This window comes from Otolemur garnettii, unplaced genomic scaffold (genome assembly GCF_000181295.1).
Source record: "Otolemur garnettii isolate 467f Iridium unplaced genomic scaffold, OtoGar3 scaffold00029, whole genome shotgun sequence".
Taxonomy (NCBI): domain Eukaryota; kingdom Metazoa; phylum Chordata; class Mammalia; order Primates; family Galagidae; genus Otolemur; species Otolemur garnettii.
Genome location: NW_003852424.1, coordinates 9,806,815 through 9,826,710, shown reverse-complemented (window position 1 = coordinate 9,826,710; position 19,896 = coordinate 9,806,815). Strand labels below are relative to the sequence as shown.

General features: G+C 38.6%; 1 protein-coding gene across 9 annotated transcripts in view; it reads right to left on the bottom strand.

Moving 5' to 3' along the window:
• AKAP13 (A-kinase anchoring protein 13) overlaps positions 1-19,896 on the bottom strand; it is a 298,016-nt gene that overhangs the window by 56,608 nt on the left and 221,512 nt on the right. For 5 of the 9 annotated variants that reach the window (XM_023512618.1, XM_023512611.1, XM_023512612.1 and 2 more), the window contains 5 exons: positions 19,198-19,263; positions 17,038-17,227; positions 13,270-13,378; positions 6,724-6,766; positions 4,605-4,737 (listed from right to left, as the gene is read on the bottom strand). In XM_023512618.1, coding sequence (XP_023368386.1) covers positions 4,605-4,737; positions 6,724-6,766; positions 13,270-13,378; positions 17,038-17,227; positions 19,198-19,263 — 541 coding nt within the window. The remainder of the gene's footprint in view (positions 1-4,604; positions 4,738-6,723; positions 6,767-13,269; positions 13,379-17,037; positions 17,228-19,197; positions 19,264-19,896) is intronic. The other 4 variants (XM_023512614.1, XM_023512615.1, XM_023512619.1 and 1 more) reach the window with 1 other exon arrangement.

Genomic DNA, 19,896 nt, shown 5'->3' with positions numbered 1-19,896 from the left:
AATCTTTTGAGGCTACGTTTTTAACATAAGCAGCTAAGGAACATGTATCTATTTAAAAACAGACTGATTTTATAAAAGAGCAGTGAGCTTCAGGAGAAAACTCTGTAGTGAAGTTGCCTGTGTAAAGTGATGACCAGCTGTTTTCTGCGGTTCCATTTTTCCATATTTAAACAAATGCCAAAATGCTTTGTGTGCTGGGGAAACGTAAGCTAACAGTATTTAAAAGGGAAAGATGCAGACAATCACTATACTAAGATACTATGAAAAAAATTATTCTTTGCTTTCTTAAACCTTCCTCTTTTAGATTAGTAATTATAATTTTTTTAAAAAATCAGAATACTCTAGACAACTGGGAAAACATGATGTAATTACACAACCGTCACACTGAAGATATTTAATGAAACAAGGAAGAGATCGTAACATCTAACACGGACTTAAATCTTTGCAAACTCTATTTTGCTCTGGTAGGACCTTTCAGAGGCTGATGGGTGTAAGCCTTTTTACATTTAGAACCTAGGAGCTAGGAGTTGGGGCTTAATGTCCTGTTAAAAGTCATGTAGCATATTAACAGCTGTGTAGAATTTAACTCTTACACCACAAATACCACCCCAAGTCAAATAAAGGATCTAAAACGTTCCTAACCATCTCCTATTTGTCTACAAAAAGGACAGTTTAGGAGGAAAATTCCCACCAGTATAACAAAATTGTTTAAAGACGGTCACTCCACCTCCCTTATGAGTTAAACATTATGCATATGAGTACTTAAAATATTCTGTAACAAGCAAACTTACTTAGCAGGAAACCACTCGCTCTCAAAGACACTAAGAGAAAAGCAGAAACTGCCAGTCTTCCTGTTTTGCTTCCTGTTTAGTGCTCCCTCCAAAGAAAAATCTGATGTATTTACCTTATAACTTACCTTGGTTATTGGTAATTCTCAAACGGAAACATGAGGTATCCGTAAGTCAATGTCTCAAATTTATATATAAAACCTCTGTGCTACAGGCAAAGTATGTTACCCTCCCAGGAATGTGAAAAATGACTACTGGCTGATTTTTGGCTCTTTTGAACATTATTTAAGAATAGTTTATAATCACAATTTAACATACTGAATTATGTGGTAATGTAATGTATGTTGTAACATATTGAATGCAATATGTAATATACGGTACCTACAGCTATTTTTATATAAATATACATATCATACATTTAAAAAGGCAGAAATTTCCAATCTATCCTTACTTTATTCTGAATTACAAGTGGTATTTTAATACTATATTCAGTAAATGCTTAAATTTTTCCTTCAAAAGAAGTAGGCATGGTTACATTACATAGATTAATAAAACAAGTAAATCTGATGGTCTGTCATAGCATCTAATTAAAAAATAAAAGACCTGAAAACTTATTTTCACGAAAAATAAATGTTAACCTCCATAGTAGCACTTTCAACTTTTTAACATTCTTGAGAAGTGACATTTAACAGTTAAAAAGATCAATGTTAGTATCATCATGCTAAGAACATGTAACATTTATTTATTTTGGCTTTATCACTTAGAAAATAAACATTTCTGTATGGTAGAGTCCTTACTGTGAATGCACAGCATATTAAGACAGATGCTTAATGTAACTTAACATAAAATGAACTGCTTCACGATTTCCTCTGTTTCTTCTTATCTTTTGGTACAGTGACAAAAGCCAGCCTATTTTCTTGGAAGTTCTATAACAATCTTACTTAAAAGTTAGCCAGTAACAACTACAAAAGGTGACTTCTAAGTATATTTGACCACTAGGACACTCCAAACACCTGACAATGGAAAATGGACTGCAATCCAGGGTTACAGACTTGTTTGAGTTTCCACTGTTAAAGAAACACAGCCTCTAAAAATCAAATCTTAAAGCCAAGTCTGAAAGAGGAATCAATCCCAATTGCAAAAGAGTGTTGTCATTTTGGCAAAGGAGATGATCAGAAGCAAAAGGTCAAGTTTCCACTAGTGATGAAAGATTTAACTCTCAACACAAATTACGTACTTTTCTCCAGTCCTATTCTCTTCATTCTCTCCCAGCAAACTATAGGCCTTTGAGACTTTAAAAGTTTAAAAGAAAAGGAAAAAACTATACCATTTGGTAATAGATTTTGAAGAAGACTAAGCATACTTGCTCAAAGTCGGACCACAGGAGGTGATGTGACTGAAAGCACACTTCTCTGTATTTCAGTTTACAAAACAAGGAGGCTGGGATGAAACGTTTTTATTTTTTGAGACAGTCTCACCTTGTCACCCTCGGTAGAGTGCCATAGTGTCACAGCTCACAGCAACCTCAAACTCCTGGGCTCAAGTGATTCTCTTCCCTCAGCCTCCCAAACAGCTGGGACTAAAGGCGCCCACCACAAGGCCTGGCTATTTCTAGAGACGAGGTCTTCCTCTAGCTCAGGCTGGCCTCAAACCCATGAGCTCAGGCAATCCACCCACCTTGGCCTCCCAAGTGCTGGGATGCCAGGTGTGAGCCACCGTGCCCGGCCTCTGGGATGAAACTCAGCTTCCAGTTTCTAAACTTGGCGTGCGGTGTCTTTTATTCAACGTCTGTTTGTATTACCTCTTTAATGAGATCAGTGGTGTGAACTGTGCTGCCTTAAAAATCCAAGTCAGTGAAGAAATAGAAAAAGAAATCTCCACTTATTTATTGGTTTTCCAATTAAGAACTTCCTTAAAGACAGATTCCATAATTTAAAAACAAAATAAAAAAATGAAAGTATTCTGAAATCCACAGATGATAAACTTTTTCCAGGTTCAGACCATGAGCTTTTGTTCTTTTAGGTGCTTACCAGCACCTATGGGAATGCAAAGACTATACAAGTCACTCAGTAACACTTTGCTAATTTACAGTGATCTGTCCCAGGGGATTTTCTTTCACTGATGCCAACTTGTGTCCAAGCCAGCAGTGGTTAGTAAAACAGACAAGGCTCTATTTTAAGCTTTGCTGCCAACATGTAGAATACTGATAATGTTTTCTACCTTCCTTGGCCTTCTTTTTTTTTTTTTTTTTTTTAGCAATTATAAAACAAGGCTAAGTACGAGATTAATATAAACTGTGTGATTATGCCAGGAAAACTGGCTAGACTCTGCATCTCTCCCTGGCTGCCCACTTACTCAACACTCTGCACTTAGGAGAAAAGAAGAGGACAATTCTGGTGGCAGGTTTCTGTGGAAAAATTCCTCTCATGATGGTCAAATTTAGTACTTGCTCAATGAGAGATTTCACTTTAAAAACTTGGTAAATATGCTTCCTGTACTTCCACCATCACCACCATCCCCTTTAAATTGAGGCCTCGAGAGCTCGGGGCACTCTGTTTTGTAGGGAAAAGAAGCCTCATAGAGCAATATTCTTGATCATTCTCTTAAGGTTTATTCCTTTACTTCCGATATGCTTGTACGTATCTGTTTGCACATGTATGAATACACTACATGCACACTCACAAATACACACCAACATGTAACAGGATTCCTTGCAAGAGCTCCTTAATGGAGCTTACATTTTTATTTACTTTTTTGCTGAACGTTTACTTTTAGGTGAACGTGGTGTGGAAAAGTTAGAGGCAGAAAGTGTTTACCCATGGGTTTGAAATGGAATCAGGGTAAGAAAGTTAACTTCTTTTCTGTTTTTGAAAAAAATGCTGGAAATATACACACCAAAACATTAAGAGTAGTTATCTCTATGTGGGGTTATTACAGGAGATTGTTTGTAAATTTTTTTTTTTTTTGGCAGGTTTTTTGGCTGGGGCCGGGTTTGAACCCACCACCTCTGGTACATGGGGCTGGCGCCCTACTCCTGTGAGCCATAGACGCCGCCCGAGATTTTAATTTTTTAGGTTTATGTTTTGAAGATTCCTATAATGATTATGTGAAAAATAACTAGATAAAAATAAGTTAAATAATTTAAATTCTCAAGCACTAAAGAGAATATATTCCAAATGTTCCTAATTAGAAAAAGATCTAGGAATTAAATTAGTCTTAGAAGTTCTCATACTTTTCTGCAAGATAATTTTTCTTCCCCCTAAACCCAAATATAAATATTTTTAATCTCCTGATCTTGGCATAATATCCTTGTGTTGCAGTTTGCACTTTAAATCTGATTTCCTAATTTAAGCAATGTGGTAGAGAGTATGGGATTTGAAACCAAAAATTAGGGTTTGACTCTCTTCTTCATATTAAGGCCACAACCTCAGACGAGGTGCCTCCTCCTGAACAAAGAGGTCACACCTACTTCACAGGGTAAATGAACCATTACCTGATAATACACGGGGAGCTCTGGGCACACAGTCAATCTCAGCAGTGGTAAACAGGGAGGTAACACCTACCTGACAGGGTCACTGAAAACAGTACACGAGATGACATACAGGGAGCTCTGGGCACACAGTCAATCTCAGTACAGTGGTAGGGCCTCTTGTCACTATTTTTCTTCAGATATTAGGCTACTTCAGAGGGTACCCCTGTATTTATGTCCATTGGCATCTCCATCATCCAGTTAGTTCTGGGATGTGCAAGCTGTGACAGGATGCAGCTAATGACCAACTAAGGTGGCCACACAGAGATGCCCACTGGGACACTTACTTTGCTCTTCTTACTGCTGGACATTTTATTCCTGATGTAGCTGAACGTACGACTGACTTTTGTTCCACTCTTCCCTTCAAAATCTTTCTTGGAGGGGCTTTGTGGCAGGAAATTGAAGTTCTCTTCTGTTATGCTAAAAAACAAGAAGAAAGTTTTCTTTCTTTTTTTTTTTTAAACTAAACTACAGGAGGTAAATGGCAAGCATAATACAAGGTGGTCAGAAGTTGTCAACACCAGGCTAAGTTCTTTTACCCACCATTTATGGTTTAACTATGGATTTTGAGTGATCTGATCTTAAAAAGAGCCTGTCAATTATTCATTTAATTACTTTATCAGAAATTTCTTTCTTTCTTTCTTTCTTTTTTTTTTTTTGAGACACTCTGTCACCCTAGGTAGAGTGCTGTGGCATCTTAACTCACAACAACCTAAAACTCTTGGGCTTGAGCAATCCTTCTGCCTCAGCCTCCCAGATACCTAGCATTACAGGTGCCCACCACTATGCTCAGCTAGCTTTTCTATTTTGAGTAAAGACAGGGGCTCGCTCTTGCTTAAGCTGGTCTCTGAACTCCGAGCTCAAGCAATCCGCCCACCTCAGCCTCCCAGAGTGCTAGGATTCAGAAATTTCTCAATCTAAAAGAACACTCAATATGCAACTTCTTTGCAACAAATAGGTACTTGAAAGGAAATCCAGATATGTATTAAAAAAGAGGGTACTCATTAACATAAGGCTGCAAACCAAGGACTCTTATGACTGTACATCCAGATTTTTAACAGTAGAGACTACATATCTTTTCTAACTTTTGGGACAATGGACAATCAAGACTGTGGACTGGTCCATGCAGCCATGCACAATTTTAGGAAGAAATACACTGAACAGAGGGCAGAATTGAGACAGAGTGTGGGAAGGTCCATTTTAGGGGTTCTACACAGATCCGGATTACTGATCTACTTGTTTAGGAAGCCTACATAAAATCTAACACTACCTGAGATGGATGTATTTTGAACTTAGAAAATTTGCAATGATTAATTGTCTATAAGAATGCTGGGCACTGAGTAAATTATTCATAATATAGAAAAGATACCCTTTTATATACTAGTTTGCTTAGATGTCTCAGTTATTTTAGAACTTCCCCAGAGAACCGCAGTGTTTGCCTGTAGGAACTCTGCGAGAGGACAGGAAGAGTAGACACAGGTTTAAGTCCAGTAACACATAAGTGTTGTTCACAAAACAAAGTAGTCTGTTTTTAAGACAAAAAGGAACTGGTACGAAAACCACTGCTCTAGGCCAGGTGCAGTGATTCACGCCTATAATCCTAGTAACTCTGGGAGGCTGAGGTGGGCAGACTGCTTGACTTGAGCCAGCAGTCCCAGCTACTTGGAAGGCTGAGGCAGAAGGATTGCTTGAACCCAGGAGTCTGAGGTTGCTGTTAGCCAGGCAGAGGCCATGGCACTCTAACCCGGGTATCAGAGTGAGACTCTCTAAAAAACAAACAAAAAGCAAAGGAAGAAAAGAAAACCACTGTTTTAGAAAAGAGCAAAAATGGATTCGATTTGAAGGCCGTACAAACAGCAGCGCCCCCTCTGAGGGTTCTGAATCACAGTCACATCTCACGCCTTTGTGAAAAGGCAGGACACTTAAAAAAACTGCAGAGCAACAATCTGAACCCCAGTCTTGCTTAGAGGACTCAAATCTCATGAACATGAAAAGAGAAATATCAAAATACACAGTTACAAAAAAAGAAAAGCATGAGTGGGAATACAAATCTTTTGCCTACTGTCAAATAAAGAACCAATTCATTCACTTGGTAATAACAATACATGGACTTTTATATATGTATGTATACATACTAATTATGAAACAAAATGTTACTTAGGAAATAAAAATCCCCATAAGCAAAGCTTGCATAATCATCACATTAATAAATGTAAATAAAAGATACTAATTTAAAAAGACAGCCTACATTAGAAAACCACTCCTAATTATCATTCCAAATTTATCACTAAAGAAAGAACTCAATGAGTTCAATATACTTAGTTTACTTAATTAAATGCCATTCAGAGATTGAAAAGTTCCTAATTTTATCTCAGGAAAAGGAGTAACAAAAGAATAGAATAGTACCTCTCAGTCAGATTAGCACTGGTGGTGTGGAAAGGCCGAGAATCTAGAAAACAAAAAAATGCAGAAGTTAGAACAAAAGGACTTTACCCTGATGACAGGTAAAATATTAAAATATTTACAACAACACAGCTACAGCAGAAACAGCGTTTGAAAGTCAGTGCATGGTGCCTCCTTCTACAGGTCTGGAAGGAGGAAAGATTAAACTTGAAACTGTGATATTAGAACTAGAAATACACAGCAATAGGGAGTGAATTTCCCCCAAAGAAAACAATTTAATCCAGGATTCAATAATTGGAAATAAACCCCAAATCATTTCTTTTCTAATGCTTAAGCCTACATCATGAATTTTTAATTCCTGTCCTTATCAATGTTTGGTTTCCAAAGGTGATCTTTCTGAGATGATGTCACAGGAAGAATACAAAAATACAAAAATAGCAAATTAAATGTCATGTTTTGTCACTGTTAATTCTGCTTTCATATATTTCTATACTAAAATCTAGCTAATCTGATATTTTCCTGAAAATTCCTAGAAACAGATTAGCCAGCAGGAAGGGGTGTGACAGCTGGTTTATCGAGTCTTGGCCCTATCACTCATTTGAGACGGGGCCTTCTGGTTTCATTTCTTCATCTGTGAAATAAGGAGATAAAACACATGGCAAGGTCTTTTCCAGGTTAACAGTGAAAAGATGAACAAGGCACATGAATTCTTCTTCTTTCCGTAACTATCAGATCAAAACTGAAGCAGGTCATTAAAACTCGAAGACTAGATCAGATAGCAGGGCAGGAGCAGGACAACCAGAAGGAATGCTATCGTTATTTTGATCTACCACATGTTGATACAGTTTAAAGTGCTGACGACTTAGATGAGAGCAAGGCCTCAATCACACAATGATAAACAGTTTTCATTTTCTAGGAGATCAAGTATAGAGATAATTTCTGTATATTCCAGGTCAACAAAGGATGCATTGTGTAACTACTGGTATGATTGGACAAAACGTGCCCATTCTCCTCAAATTGGCTTCTAAGATTTCTGACATCACTGTTAGCCAAACTTCAACCTCAATCCTTCAATAAGGATTTGAAGATGTTCTACAACCAGATTACCAACAGTTGGAACTCTGACTCCCTTTTCTGTTCTAGATTCTCAACAGCAACATAAAACTGTAGTAATTACCAAGGAATTTAAATTGCCAACAGGCAGCGGTACACATAAGAAAACTTTAAAATGAGTAAGTCTTCAAAAGTTTGCCTTCCAAATGTATTCATAGATAGAAATGTATGGATAGATGATTTAATAAAAATAAAGTTTGCCTTCCATATTTTATCCTTTCCCCTATTTGGGATTCTTTATTTCACTTACGATGTATAGTAACAGCCACCAGGTGAAGGAGAAAGATCAGCAGAGGAAGAATACCTAGGATCTATCTCCTAGTTCTACACCATCTAGGTGTGAAAATTATCAGCATTTTAACCTCATGCAGCCTCAGTTTACGTAAAAACAAAAAGAAATTAAAAAAAAAAAAACAAAAAAACAAGTGGGTGGTTAAATTAGTGGCTTGAAAATAGTGTCCACCCAAGGATCCTTCAATGATACAAGCAGCATTAAATTTCCGCAGGTGCCAGGATTCTGGGGTACTTGAAGCAATTACCCGTTAAGTTACCACCTTAGTAATATGAACAAAATAAAAATGAAATTTGTAATGCAGAAAATACCAACCAACATAAAGACTGGCCAAGAATAAATCCCTGTAGATTTCTGTGCAATATATTAAACAAATATGCGGCCGAGTATTAGGAGAATCTCTAACTCCTACAAGGATTTCCAATTTTTTTTAACAGAGGAAAAAATTTTTGTTCGGTTACTATGATCTTTTTAGATGTGGCTCTGAAAACAGTGATCGATCCACTTACTACATCTGAAATTCTTAGAAGTGTCACCACATTTCCAGAGCACCTAAGGGTATGAAGCAATCAATTTTATTTCCATGACAAAATTAGACTTAAAGTTAGCACATAAAAATAACTGCAGGTAAGTAATACATTTTAACCAGATTTTTTTTTAAGGCACAATATAACATACAGACCTATCACACTACATCTGAGGACTTCTAGTTGAACCACTGGATGGACATGGTCAATCGTTTTTAAAGCGTGCTCCATGCAACACTAATTTCATGGAAAGTTACATATAGTCCTACATGTATTGTGGTTTCCACGTTCATTTGGGAAATGCAACATATCTAACACTGTCCTGGAAATCCAACACAGTAGCATTTTAAACCTACCGAACCCAGAGTTTCCTCAGTTCATCTGGCCACGAACCAACTCCACCACATTAATTCTTATTAGCATTTCACAGTTTAAGGAACACATTTTGAGAAACTGTAGATATCTGATTCAAAGGGTTCTTCAAGCTTCAATGTTTTTAGGATTCTACCATGTTGGATTAACTGAGTGATCACCACTATTATGAGATTATAGTTCTGTATTGGTGATACAAGAATTACTATGAGGATTTTGGGTTATTTGTCATGACCCAGCTACTTCTCATACTTTGACATGAAAGGCTTTTGAGAATTTTTGAACACTGAAAGTTGAAGTGGATTTTCACAACTTTCCTCCTTATAATGTGATTTTGTGTCTACTTGTCAAATATCTTTTAATAGTAAAAAAAAAAATAGACTTCCATTCAAAACCAGATTGACTAAACTGTGCCTAAAGCATTTCCCTTTAAGAATAATGTAAAAATGCCAGCCTGAACAAGACTTAAATATTGCTGCAACTTAGGGTCAGCAAGTGGTAGGGGCTTAGAGTACCCAATAATGTGAATACTGTAATTGTCTTAAATTCACAGTATTAGTTTCATAAAATGAAAAAAAATTATAATTTTATTATTTAACTTTGGGATGAGAACACAGTCCCTTATGCCTCTGAAGGTATCTGCGTCTGGAAAGATATTACATATTTTGTGCCCCAGAATCAGGAGGCATTGGATTAACCAGTGTTAGTAGTATACAGAAGGCAGAGGTTTACTATCCAAATCATTCCATAGCCAAGCATAAAGACAAAAGATTTATGAAGGATGGCATGCAAGGGGAGGAAAGTCCCCAACAACTCCTTAGTTTCAAGCCTACAGCCTTTTCTCAGTGGTGAGACCTTGAAGGACAGTCAGTGGACACCAAAGCTGCTTACTTACTATGCAACTCCTCCTCCTCATCACTGGAATAAGAAGAGCCAAGAGAAAATAGAGTTTTAGACTTAAGGAGGAGCGGAGAGATGCTGACAGAGAAGGAGATCCGCCTGGCTGGCTGCATCTGCGGCTGAGCTGAGAAGTAGGTTAACAGAAGACATTAGAGCAGGCACAGATTGTGTCAGGACAAACTAAAAGGCTCCTCTAATCCCTGTTGAAACAGAATCATGTCACCGGCCTACACGGTTCCAGGAAAAGCTGTCTGAGTGAACAATGTATTTACATTTCATCTTCATATCTGAATATGTAGAATTCAAATGCAATTTTGTAAAAATTCATCCAACAAATATGTACTTGTTAGATCATGAAAACAAGGAACAGTCACAATTCATACCTAGAGTTTTCTTCCTTGAAAGAATACTGAAAGTACCTAGTACACTATTCCCCAGGGTTCTGTATTTGGCTCTCTTTTCCCTCACCCCAAATCGCCTCCTTTACTCCCATCTTTTCACAGACAATCTGCATACAAAATGCTGGTGACTCACATTTTCCCAATCTTCCAGCCACTCTTTTCTTTGAGCTCTAGAGTCAATGCATCCCTGCTCCCTGGGGATGGATACACCAAAGGCAGCTGAACTCACCGTCTTCCTGCAAACCTGTTCCTTCTCCTGTGGCCCTTCCTTTGATGAGTGGTACCTAACATCTAGCTAATTATTCAAAACAGAGACCTGGGTACACCCCCTGTATCTTTGTATCCCATCTCACCCAGGATTCCTGACTTTGTCCTCTAGATCAACCTTGATTTCTGCCATCCTGCCCCTGTTCTGAACCTTCCTGCCCCGTACCATTAGAATACTATCTAATGTCACTTAAAACCTGCAAAAGTCTTCCACTGATCTACTAGCCTCTCCTCCCCAATAAATTTTTTAGTATAGGCAGCCTGGAATGTTATAATCAATTATGCCAATTAATTAATCAACTTACATGATTCCATCGCCCTCAACAAGATGCCCAAATTCCTCAGTCTTATTTTCCACATTCTATTTCACCCAGCTAATTCCTAGTTTATTTCTGGTCTAAACTTTGATATTGTTTCTCCTCAGCACTCCTATAATATCATTATTTTAGAAAAGTTATCATTTTCTATCACAATCACTGTTCCTATGGGCGGTAAATACGGTAAGGACAGGAACCATATCTGGTAAGTTTATGCCTCTTACACCACTGTCTGCCTCGGTGCATGGCAAAGAGTTTCTTAGCACCAATTATACTCAAATATTTATTGGATAAACAAATTAATAAATTTCCCTTAATAAGGTTTTCTGGAATCTCAATGTCCTAAATAAAATGAGAAAAAAAAGCCCTGTACCTACCCAATAAGAAAGCCCCTCCATGCCCCAGATAAATGCTAAGTGATACCAGACTGCTATCTACGGCTACTACAATCAACAGAGATCAAAGAAATGCTGGTAAAAATACATGTACCTCGGGTTTTTAGACAGTGATAGTTTTGTGCAAAAGATACCAATGTAATGTGCGTTCTAATTTTTTTTGAAACAGAGTCTCACTTTCTTGCCCTGGGTAGAGCGTTGTGGCATCACAGCTCATAGCAACCTCAAACTCTTGGTAACTGGGACTATATAATAGGTGCCCATCACCATACCTGGTTAGTTTTTCTATTTTTAGTAGAGATGGGATCTTGCTCTTGCTCAGGCTGGTCAGAAACTCCTGAGCTCAAGCAATTCACACCTGCCTTGGCCACCCAGTGTGAGCCACTGCTCTTGGCCAAAGCTTTGTTCTTGACAATAGTCTATACTGATTATCAGGTCCGCTGCTAAGGTAAGCAGAAAAATTCCCAGTAGTAAGAAGAAAAGCTCTATGTGCCAGAATGTCTAGAATACGGTTTTCTGAGAGTTACCTACATTATACAGGGTGCACATAAAGTTTAAATAGCACACGAACTTTATGGCCACCCTATATATAGTGCATAGCTAGCAAGCGAAAATACATTAAAAAACTATCTTGCTTTTTGGAGGAACAACAACAAAGTATTTTATCCACAGGGAAAGAGAATATGTCACATAATACAGGAAAAAGATCACTCCATGAGACACACGCTCTTGGCACAGGGTATCTGCTGCTACAGAGCAGAATATTCACTTTGCCACACTTGCTAGTCATGGAAGGCAGGTACATGGATGTCTCACTTAGAGAGTCTTCCTGGCATTCACTGACTACTCAGTGGATTTTTTTTGGTCATCAAATCCACCATAAACTATTTTGTTATAATTTCCATTCTACACCAGCCAAACCTCTAACCCAAAGCCAAATAAAAAAATCAGAATCAAAACCAGCAAAAACAAGAAAAACAATTTGTCATGCTTCTGTGAGGTCATATCTGTACCTTTGAAAACAGATCATTAGGCTTTGTCCAACAGACCAGATTGGTATTAGAAACATTAATCATAGGAAAGGAACAAAAAATTATCTGTCACCAAGTTGGAGCTGAATTACAACAGGGGACACTGCAGAGACCCCAGAAACACCAGAACAGCTTATTTCTGGCATTGGCATTCCAAATACATGATCTTTCAGCAAAAAATGTGATGTATCACATTTCCTTTATGATCAGATTTTAATTTTTATATTACGATCTCACAATGCAATTACTAAAAGAATCAGTATTTTAAAAATAAAAAAAGGAGGGGTTTCCCAAAGAACAAGTTGCTTTTTGTGTGGCAACTATTTATCCAATTCAAATGTTTCTGAGTATCTGTTATTGGCAAACATCCTGTGCTTATGGCTGCTACAGTATCTCTAGATAATTGTCACAGCCAATATGCACACAGTCCTGTTTGGTAATCACTTTCAGATGTAATCCTACTGAGGCTTACTGAACTGTCTGAAATGTATCTCAGTCTTGCTCTTTCTTGAGCTTGACGTTTTTGAAGACTCAGGCCAGTTACTCTGCCCAGTTTCTCCACTAGTCCCAGCTACTCGGGAGGCTGAGGCAAGAGGATTGCTTGAGCCCAGGAGTTAGAGGTTGTTGCAAGCTATAATAAGAGGGCACTCTATCGAGGGCAACAAAGAGAGACTCAGTCTCCAAAAAAAGAACACACACACACACAAAAAACCCCAGAATATTGTTTATGCCCCAAAACATAATAAATTCAATGTATTAAGGAGTGTTTTAGGTAGTAAAAGTATTCAAAGCAGTTCAGCTATGTCACCTTTTCTATTTAAGTGCTGAGCCATTGAGAAGAAATTGTGGAAATGTTATAGGACCTGAAAGTGAAAAAAAAAAACATAGAAAAAGTAGTTAAGTTGTAATGTATTTAAATTAGCAGTATACTCACTGTCCAATCCAGGATGGCTGATTGCCATTAATGAGATGGATTTTGTCAATGGAGAAGAAATGGCTGATGTACAGTAATTAAAACCCTGCTGCTTAGATCTGTGACATGTCTGTGAAATAACAAAGTAGAGAACAGGGTCTAAGTACATGCTCTTACATTTCTAGATAAGCACAAAACTACACATTCGGATGCAACTCAGTGAAATAAGGGAGTACAGAAGGAGGTTAAGGGCAGGTTTCATAGACACACTTGGATTCAAGCCTGCCCCTGCCACTTACTCGCTCCTAATCTCAGAGTAGTTTACTTAGCTTTTCTGAGCCTTAGTTTTCTCTTCTGTAAAATGGGCATGATTCAAGTACCCATCCTTTATAGTGGTTTTGTATCCCTCCTGGCATTTAACAATGTTTCAAAATTAAGAAGTATTTAATAAATATCTACTGGGTATATAATTGGGATAACTTTGGAGGTTAAGGCAGGAGAATCACTTGAAGCCACAAGTTCAAGGCTGCAGGGTGCTATGAATGCACTTGTGACCAGCCTACACTGCTACTGTACTCTAGCCTGGCCAACACAGGGAGACCCCCATCTCTTAAAACAAATGAAAAATAATTTCCCCATAAATATCAAACTACATATAGTATTTGTTCTTTGAAAATCTAAATATTCTTTATAGAGATATAAAGCAATGTTATTCTGGATATCAGCAATGTTATTCTGATTTTAAAGAGTTGGAAACTAAGATACAAGTAAAAAGTGTTTCAAGCTCACAGCAGAACAGGAGTGCATCTGGAAAGAAACTAAAGTCTCTTTCATTTCCTCTTCTATAATTAGACTGATTCCATATGAACATGGGGGTGACTGAAATTTGATAATTTAAATCCCTCAGTAAACTCATAGAGGCTTCAAGGCCATGTAGTCCAATCCACTGCAGAAGTTCCTGCTATTCCTAAAGAGAGTCACCTACAGTCTGCTATCACACTTCTGGAGATGAGGGCTCCCTTCCCTTGAGGGCCCAATCCAACTGTTAACTAACTGCAATCACCACTAATCCCTTCCCCACACGGGAGAATAAAATGTCTCTCCTTATGGCTCACACATGTCGCAAGGAGAGCGATGAAAATCTAATACTAGCATGAGCTTGTCTCAACTGAGCCAAAGACTTCTGGTTATTTAGAGCTTATTCCATGTGTAACCATGGAATCCAAGGCAAACAGTTGCTATGTTTCAAATACAACTGTGAGGTTGGAAAAATGACCTCAGTGAAAGGCAGAGACTTTCAACAGGAAGTTGGCTGCAGGCAACTTGTCCAAATCAGACAGAAGCAAGCAGCTCAAATACCCACTGTGGGCTTGCACACAAGATAAAGACAATAGATAGGGCAGGGAGTTCCAGGAAGGCTAAGCACAGCAAGGGATTAAAACATTGACAACTTTAACTAGAAAGACTAAGTCAGAAGGTCCATACCAGAAAGACATCAGTGGTAAATAACATCACTTACTGTAATACAAAGGTACCTGTCAAACTCCTGGAAACAGTTTCAGAAAAGGTATCACAGAAACAAAATTAAGGAAATTAAAAGGTCCTCATTTCCTCATTAAAACTCATCTAACCTCAAAGATGTGGAAAGAAGCAGTGAGACTAACAGCCAAGAACTGTGTTCTGGACTGTTCAGCTAAAAGCCAGTTATGTGGCCTCAGGGAAGTCACTTAAACGGGCTTTAAGTTCTTGTAGGGTAAGGGCTTGTGCTGAACTTGTAATATATAGGCAGGATTCTGTTCACAAGCCCACAACTTTGGTATTTTACCTGGCCCTGCAAATGATACTTAAAAGATTCTATAAATTTAAATGCCATTTATTTTTCAGGTTTTCCATAGATTATTTACCCTCAGCAAAGCTGTGCTCAGTAGCCGTCAAAGAATTGTTCCTGCTTTTACCTTCCTTTTCCTGCCACCATTACACTGAATAAATCTAAGTTACTTGCTTCAATAATAAGGATATTCTCTATACTATTCTTATTTTTTCCAATTTTTTCTAAAGTATCAGACCAAGTAGAAATTTTTTCAAAAGTAGCAAAATTTTCAGATCTTCAGTTTGCTTTTCATTAGGCCTAAACTTCTATTCATTAGGCTTCACACATGCATTAAGTGATACATTTTATTACTAAGGTAATCCTTCTGTGCCAAATTTTTATTTGGTTACTAGTTAGTAGGATGCAATAAAAAATTTCCACACAAAACTCCAGCCCCCAAATCAAAGAATAGGTTGTTATAAGCATTGTTTAATCAGAAATGTTTCATTAAATTTCTACCTTAAATGCCAGTCATCTATTCAAAAACAAATGTTTTTATTTTTTTTAATTATAAATATCTCATGTGGAAGAACTAAGATGTATCCTTGAATCCCTTCAGAAATTAATCCAAAGCCTCCTGGCCTGAGAGAAGGAAAGGGAGAGAGGGAGTACGGCAGAACACTGTAAAAGTACATAATTCAAATTCTCAACTCCGAAACTCCCCCAAGCAAGGGACTGTCAGAGATTGGGAGGTGATGATGAGGGAATCTAAGAAAATGACAACTAAGAATTCACTTGGTGGCTTGGTGCCCATAGGTCAGTGGTTAGGGCATCAGCCACACACACCCAGGCTGTCAGGTTCGAACCCGGCCCAGGCCTGCTAAACAACAATGACAACTATAACAAAAAATAGCCGGGCATTGTGGCTGGGACCTATAGTCCTAGCTACTTAGGAAGGTGAGGTAAGAAAATCCCTTAAGCCCAAGAGTTCAAGGTTGCTGTGAGCTATGACGTCAAGGCACTCTACTGAGAGCAACACAGTGGCACTCATCTTAAAAAACAAAACAAAACAAAAAATTCATTTGGTGTGGTGGCTCTTGCCTGTAGTCCTAGCACTCTGGGAGGCCAAGATGGGTGGATTGCTTGAGCTTAGAAGTTCAAGACCAGCCTGAGCAAGAGCAAGACCCCATCTCTAAAAATAGCCAGGTGGTGTAGCAGGCGCCCATAGTCTTAGCTGCTTAGGAGGCTGAGCTCAAAAGTTTGAGGTTGCTGTGAGCTATGATGCCACAGCACTCTATCAGGGATGACAAAGAGAAACTTAAAAAAAAAAAAAAAGTCATCTGTCACTTGGTTGGTTTGGCCAATAGGGAAGGCGGCCTTGGCCTCCAAGACAGGAGATTTGAGATTTCAGAGTACGGGAACAACGCACATTAAGAGCTGATGAGGTAGTGAAAAAGAGAAGGTGGGGGCACAGGTGCTCTCTCAGGGATTCTGGCAGGGACAGTCAGTAGAGACCACAAAAATCATCTCCAGGATAGTGTGGTAGGAGGGTATACTTTTCCCCTTCGAGGAAGCAGAAACTTAGGATATGTTTTAGAGAACTAAAAAATTGAATGATGATATATAAAACACTTTGAGACTCACTGTACTATTGAGGTGGTAAAAGGTGACATCTGACAAGAAAGAAAAATGCAATTTACTGTCCTGGATAAGTTCCTAATTCTTAAGTTGCTTTGATGGATCACTGAAATCTATGCAAATTAATGGTATTCTTTAATATTAAGCACTAAAATCTTGCTTTAGTGCTCGATTAAGTATATTATATAATAAATAAGTAATCATAACTATTAGCCCCACACTATCAGAAGTTGTACCTTCTATCTTCCTAATATGAGATTACAGTTTGGGAAATAAAATTTTTTTATTTTATAAAAAATTATAAAATAATTTTTTCTGAATTAGCAATATTTCAGCCTTACCTGATCAAACCTTCTATGTTCTCTCTGGCCTGACTCTAGATCCTCTTCTGAGAGTGATACCAAAGAATCACCCCGTTCCTCACCACTGAAAGGGTATCTGAGCTCCTGGGAGTTGGCAGAGTTTCCCTCCAGAGACGAAGATGGCTTGTTTTCGACACCAGCTCCTCCTATCAAGCCTTCTAGACTGAAACTGAACACAGGTCACAAAGAGTTAATTCATGCTATTTTTGGACACAGGGATAAAATCCCCTTTAACTTGCTCTCTCTCTTGCTCATATGTTACCTGTACGTCAATTAGCAAAACTCTCACCCACAGAGCCTGAATGCTGAGAGAGAACACCACACTTAGGTTTTCTTACCTTGTTCTATTCATCCAAGCATTGAACCAGCTAAGACCATGTTCTTCAATATACCATATGGATAGATCATACTTATATTATTGATCTTTCATATGTGCTTTTCCTTGATCTAACATAATTAATCTTTACCAAACTCTAAATCTGCTAATGCTTTTAATTAAACATCCCGGAGAAAAATATGAGCTTAAGCTACTTTCAGAAGGTAAACTGGGTGACTTGCCTTTATGTCCCTTAAATGGACCTAACTCTGCATTCAACTACACGCTAGCTGACCTTTGTGACTGTACAGGTGTGCTCCCACCCCAGAAAGCCCACACTTCACCCAGGAGCCTTACCAGCTATGCACACCTGGCCAAACAACAACTGCGGACAGGCTTCCAGAGAATTGCTAGTTGCAGACAGGCACATGTAACACTCACAAAGCTGAAAAGCTATTAAGGCTAAGAGCTGTAACTTTTTAGCTGGAAATCAGTAAAGGGAAAAAAAAAACCAAACAGGGTTGAGAATTTTAAGTGGGATTCCAGAGACAAAGATTGTGTGGCATATAGTGGTAAAAGCATTTTCTACAAGCAGGAGGCAACTGAGAGAGGTTAGTGATATATCCTCCTTGGGGTTGCTAACCAGAATAATTCACATCTGTTACAGCTGCAGAGAGTGGTAACTTCTTAAAAATAAGCACCATTTCAGCTGAAGCTGACCATGTTAACAACCAACTGGAAATGAACGTGAGGGTATACTGCCCAGGAAAAACAGTACAGATAACTGCTACAATTAAGTTCATACACACCAGTCCAGAAGGGCTTATATTTGCTTTTTTTGTTTTTTGTAAATCACTTATTATGAATATGTCTCTATTTTTTCTAGTGGGTAAACAATGGATTTTTCTTATTTCAATATGGCAACAGAAATCAAGACTAAGTACAAGTAAACCTCTCTGTAAAAGTCACTTCTAATGCTAGGGACAAGAAGAGAGGCTAAGTGAAGAAGAAATTCAGTTTTCTATTGTGAATTATTATTATTATTTTTTTTTTTTTTGAGACAGAGCCTCAAGCTGTCCCCCTGGGTAGAGTGCCGTAACATTACAGCTCACAGCAACCTCCAACTCCTGGGCTCAAGCGAGTCTCCTGCCTCAGCCTCCCAAGTAGCTAGGACCACAGGTGCCCGCCACAACGCCCGGCTATTTTTTGGTTGCAGCCGTCGTTGTTTGGCAGGTCCGGGCTGGGGATTCGAACCTGCCACCTTACGTGTACGTGGCTGGCGCCTTAGCCGGTTGAGCTATAGGCGCCGAGCCTCTATTGTGAATTATTTAAAAAGCCTGAGAAAGTTTTTGCTACGCTTATGGCAAAAACTTAATCCTGAAAATGCTTCAGTAATTAAATCTGGCTACTTAGGTGAGAGAATATGAAACGATGAGGCGTCTCTGAATTTGGAATCTACAGAGAACTGTGGATTAGGAAGCATAACAGAAACCAGTATACCTCATCAGCTGCTTTGCTTCTGAGGATCTGGGGATCAAAACAGGGAGAAGTAGTGTACCACCCCACAGACATGAATCTGTAGAAAACACTACCTCTACAGCCCCGAGACAAACAGGATGTCCTGGGCTCTCTGTCCAACTTCTGGGCTGCAGCCCTCCATTGGGTGAGCAAAACCCATAGCGGAGACAACGCAACACAGTGTCACGGACAAAGCAGCTGCCCAGATGCACCCCAGCCACACAGAAGCCAGCTCCAAGCCAAAAGCCCAGATGCCAAACTTTATGCTTCCCCATTCGGTGGCAGGACACATAACCATACCATACCTTCTGTAATTAAAGTCAGCACTCAGGACAGCAGAGTACTGCACACCAGAGGGACACCAGCTCATACTGGGGATGACATCAAAGAAACAGAAATAGAGGAAGAAAAGAGGAAACAGGGACAGGGTTATTAGGTTTAAAAAGAAAGGGCATAGAGACAGATGGATTTACTTACTCATCAAAAAATTCAGAAATGCAATATTGAGAATTTAGAAAAACCCTCGAGTAAGAACCATAGAAACTTGATGTCCACAGTCTTTTGGAAAAGACTATGTGAGCTCTTTATAGGAGAACCAGTTAACCTGAAACCCAGGAATTCTTTCTAATGAAGCCTTGGCAAAGAGGGTACCCCACTTGTGGCTTCTGCTTCAGATATTCTCAGATGTTTTTCAGCTTCCACTATTGGGGACAATCTCTCTATACATCCCACCTTTCCCACATCACACTTAACACAGCATCTCAGATACTGGACCAAAAGAAACAATGATAAACTGTGCTGCACTGGGCTCACTGGATCAGGATTCCTCATGTGTTCCTATTAAGGGTCCACGTATACGAGATAATTCATAGACCCTGCACCATAAAGATACTCAGTCAACACTCATATCCATCTGAAAACCCTGCTCACTCGGCCATTCTGCTAGAAGGAAAGGATGTAACAATGGCCATATATTTTCTTGTACTTTTTTTTTTTTTTTTTTT